Below are 4,204 nucleotides of genomic sequence, written 5' to 3'. Positions count from 1 at the left end.
CAAGTATCACTTTGAGGTACTTTAAACAACACTGCACACACACACACACACACACACACACACAGAGAACAGGAGAAATTTAATGCAGTTTAATAGTTTCTCAGGTCTCACAAACACAAGAATTTTTAAAAAAGAAATCAGGACGAGATGAAATTTAACCCACTTTCCCACGTCTGAGTGACTCCGCCCCCTCCACAGGTGATTTCTGCCCCACTTYCTGTCTGCCTGCAGCTCAGAGGCGTTTGGTGCATCAGTAACCTGCAGCTGGAAACACGTCGCTGCAGAGCTGCACTTCAGCCTCATTAAGAGCCGGACTCAGACAGATCTGGGTCTGAGAGCTTCCAGGTCTGAGCAGCTCCATGGAGAAACCTCAGCTCAGCAACACGGGGCAGGCTGGGGTGTGTGTGTGTGTGTGTGTGTGTGGGGGGTGGTACTGGGGTACGGAGGGACAGGAATAGCTACCTGAACTAAAAACAAAGTGAAGCTGAAGAACGACAGGTACACAGCAGCCAGGTGCTGCAGAGACCTGAAACGAGGACAAGAATCAGGAACACTTCTGTCTCACGCTCAAACATCCATCTGGTTTCCTCCTAAAGTCCCAACAAGAATCTGGGACTTTCTCTGGAACCAAAGTTCTAAACTGATCCTGGTTCTGGTTCTGTTCGGGTCCAACCTGAAGGAGAACTCAAACAGCTCTGACTCGATCGCTTCACTGAATTATTCATTTATTTTTGTGGGTTTTCCAAAGCTGCAGCAGAAGAAATGAAACAAATTCATCAAAACTGACTAAAAATAATAAAAAAGCACAAATAAATCTGTTTTTTTTTACAGATTTATTTATAAAATGAGAACAGAAAGAAACTGGTTTTATTATTTTACATCCTAAATGTTCTGCAGAGGAAACATCAGAGCTGCTGCAGGTGTCCTCAGAGGACAGAGGACACCTGGAGACATGGATCAAAGGAAAGMTGGACGCCACTGGTTCCACTTAAACAGACAATAAATTTATTTTAATTATAAACCCTGAAAAACACGTCCCTGCTGGACAGGAGGACATCAGCTGGACGACTAATGGTTGGTATTTAAAGACAGGTTTCTGGTCCGTCCACTTTCATTACTTTGTCAGATCATCTGAAAACACTCAGGATGTAAAGTTCTGCTGATCCATCGGATGGTCCTGGTCCTGGTCCTGCTGGATCCTTTAGTCTCATAAAACTGAGACAACTGTCCTGCTTGACTCTGATGGACTGAGAGGACTGTGTCTCTGAGGGGACTCTGTAGGACGTTAGACGGGCTGTTGCTAATTCTGGACCCAGGAGGTCTTCAGACCAGGACAAGATCCTGATGGAACTGGTCTCAGTTTTTTTTGTCTAAATGAGAAACAAAAAGATGTTTTCAATCAGAATAAATGTGTATTTTTCTAAAACAAAGTTTTAAAAAGTGAATTTTATTTCCTCGTCTTCCTCACCCTGTCTTCAGGTCTCCCTCTCTGAGGACACGTCCCCCTCGGCCCCGCTGCTGGTGTYGGGGTCCTCTTTGGACCGCGGGCCCCACTTGTCCCTGCCGGACTCTGAGGGTCCTTTAGAGCGCGTCTTCTCTTTCCTCTGCTGCTGCTTCTCCTGCTTCGACAGCTAAGACAGCCGAAACAAGAAACAGCTGAAGTTCGGCTGATTTTAACCTCCCTCGTGTCCAACACAGAGAGGACACACTGAGTTTAGGTTCTTATTTCTGGTACCTGTTTTGGTTCTAGTTCCTGTTTTGGGTCGGTGGTTCTAGTTCCTGTTTCTGTTCTAGTTCCTATTTTGGGTCAATGGTTCTAGTACCTGTCTTGGTTCTGGTACCTGTTTTGGGTCGGTGGTTCTGGTACCTGTTTTGGGTCAGTGGTTCTGGTACCTGTTTCTGTTCTAGTTCCTATTTTGGGTCAATGGTTCTAGTACCTGTCTTGGTTCTGGTACCTGTTTCGGGTCGGTGGTTCTGGGGGGTGAGGTCAGCTCGATGGTGACCGGTCCATCGTTCTGAATGTGGACCTGCATTAAGGCTCCAAACTCTCCATCTGAAAACATAAACAAGAGAAACAGAACCAGAACCAGAACCTTGAGGTAAAGATAATAAAGGGCCTGTGGTTCTGATGGATCCAAAAGTTTTTAGATATTTAGATGTTTTTAATCTGAAGCTTTCAGAATCTCAGAACTAAAAGCTGCAGAAGGTCTGGAGGGTCCAGATTAAAGGTTCTGTTTTCTTCCAGCCGGACCTTCAGAACCACGGAGCTTTGGGTCGAACTGAAAACTTGCTGAGTCATGGTTTCGTCTTCAGAGGAGGAGGGACTAATGAAGGAGCTTTACGCTCCCTCAGCCAGGACGAGGTGTTCTCCACACCTGCTCCCCTGTGGGCCGACCCAGTTCTCCGGTACCACGTCACCAACCCCCCCCCACACTGCTCCCTGTGACCCCTCCTCCCTAAGAGGAGGAGGAGGAGGAGGAGGAGGAGGAGGAAGGCTCCAAACTTATCCCCACTTTTTATTTTCATCAGCTGAAAGGTTCTGGTTCTTCTCTGCAGCTTCATGCGGATCAGAACCTGCCTTTTGTTAACCATTGCCTTTAGCTTTTAGCTAGCCTTTTGCTACTTTGAAGCTTCTGTCCAACCTTTCAGTCTACAGAAACCTACAGACAATATGTTGTTACTTTTAACTTTTATTTTTCTTTTGTAGCTTTTAGCTAGCCTTTCAATAATTTAAATTTAAATTTGTATTTTGCTACAGCTACCTTTTAACATTTAGACAGCCTTTCGTCACTTTTAGCTTCTAGTTATCCTTTTGTTAACTTGTGCTTTTAGCAAGCATTTAGCTACTTTTGGAGTTTAGTAGGTTTTTTGATCCTTTCAGCTTACAATCCTCACCAACATATAGCTAATGTTGCGCTACTTTGAGCTTTTTTAGCTTTTACTACTTTTAAAATACATTTTGCTACAATTACCTTTTAGCTACTATTGTTCTACTTCAAGAATTTATACAGCCTTATGACCCCCTAGTGTCTAACTAAGCTTTTAATACTTTTAGCTAGCCTTTTTATAACTTGTGCTTTCAGGAAGCTTTCAGCTACTTATAGCTTTTAGGAAGCTTTTTGTTGTTTTAAACCTACATCTAGGGTTTTGATACTTTCAGTTTTAAACTAGCACTTTGATACAATGTACCTTTTAGCAATCAATGCTGTACCTTTAGCATTTATAGTATTTTAGCTTCTAGTTAAGATTTTGTTAATTTGTACTTTGAGTAAGCATTTAGCTACTTTATGCTTTTAGTAAGCCTTTTGCTATTTTTAGCTTCTACCTAACCTTTTAATTTACACAAACATATAGTTAATTAGCAACTCTATCTTTAGCAACTCAGTTTTAGCTTCTTCAGCAAATGTGAACAAAATCAATCAGCTCTTCAACAAACTGAATTCACATTTTCACAGAAGAAACCTTAGTCTAGTTTCACTGTGTGGTTGTTTCTGTTTGTTTTGTTTGTTTGTTTGTTTGTTTGTAGCAGTGCTAGCGAGGCCCGTTAAGAGCTTGGACCTCCTGCTCACCTTTAATCCTGTCAGGTCTGTAGGCGCTCCTCAGGTTCTCCAGGATGCTGCTGTAGAAGTTCTGGGCCGGCCCGGCGGGCATGGCAGCGTGGAAGTCGGGTTTGTTGCCCTTCAGGATGCACTGCAGTGTGAACTGACTCACACACAGAACCTCCAGCTCTCGCTCCATCACGCTCCTACTCCACGCCCGGCCGCTCTCGTCCTCAAACAGCCGCAGGTTCAGGATCTTCCTCACCCTGAAACCAGGACCAGGACCAAGACAGGGGTTAGGTTTTGGTGAAAACAGACCAAGAACTTTTTGGGAACCTAAAGCTAATTTTCTAAAACTTTTGTCAATTCTTTTTACTCCCTCTCATTTTACAGCTCTTTTCTACACAATTGTTTGTATTTTTGTCCTTTTATCTGTCACATACCTCCAGAGGTCAGAGGTCAAACACATCTGGAGTGACATAAAACAAAACGACTGTGGGTCAGAACCACCTACATGTACTCAGCATCTTTCTGTGTGTCCTCCACTGAAATCCCGAGCAGCACGCAGAGTCCACGTTCGATGGAGCTCACCTGTTCTCCTCCCACTGCAGGAAAAAAACACACACACACACACACACACACACACACACACACACACACACACA

General features: G+C 43.9%; 1 protein-coding gene across 3 annotated transcripts; it reads right to left on the bottom strand.

Moving 5' to 3' along the window:
* Positions 1-988: 988 nt before the first annotated feature.
* Positions 989-4,144, bottom strand: dtd1 (D-aminoacyl-tRNA deacylase 1; the record flags this gene model as incomplete). Of its 3 annotated transcripts, XM_014018295.1 has the most annotated exon segments (5): positions 989-1,370; positions 1,469-1,631; positions 1,956-2,053; positions 3,570-3,805; positions 4,054-4,144. In XM_014018295.1, coding segments are annotated over 4 exon segments (581 nt in total), but the record flags the coding sequence as incomplete, so codon positions are not given.
* Between the last annotated feature and the right edge of the window lie 60 nt (positions 4,145-4,204).

The sequence above is a fragment of the Austrofundulus limnaeus genome, unplaced genomic scaffold, assembly GCF_001266775.1.
Source record: "Austrofundulus limnaeus strain Quisiro unplaced genomic scaffold, Austrofundulus_limnaeus-1.0 Scaffold189, whole genome shotgun sequence".
NCBI lineage: Eukaryota > Metazoa > Chordata > Actinopteri > Cyprinodontiformes > Rivulidae > Austrofundulus > Austrofundulus limnaeus.
Note: the sequence above shows the minus strand (reverse complement) of the source record. Positions and strands in the feature narration are given on the sequence as shown.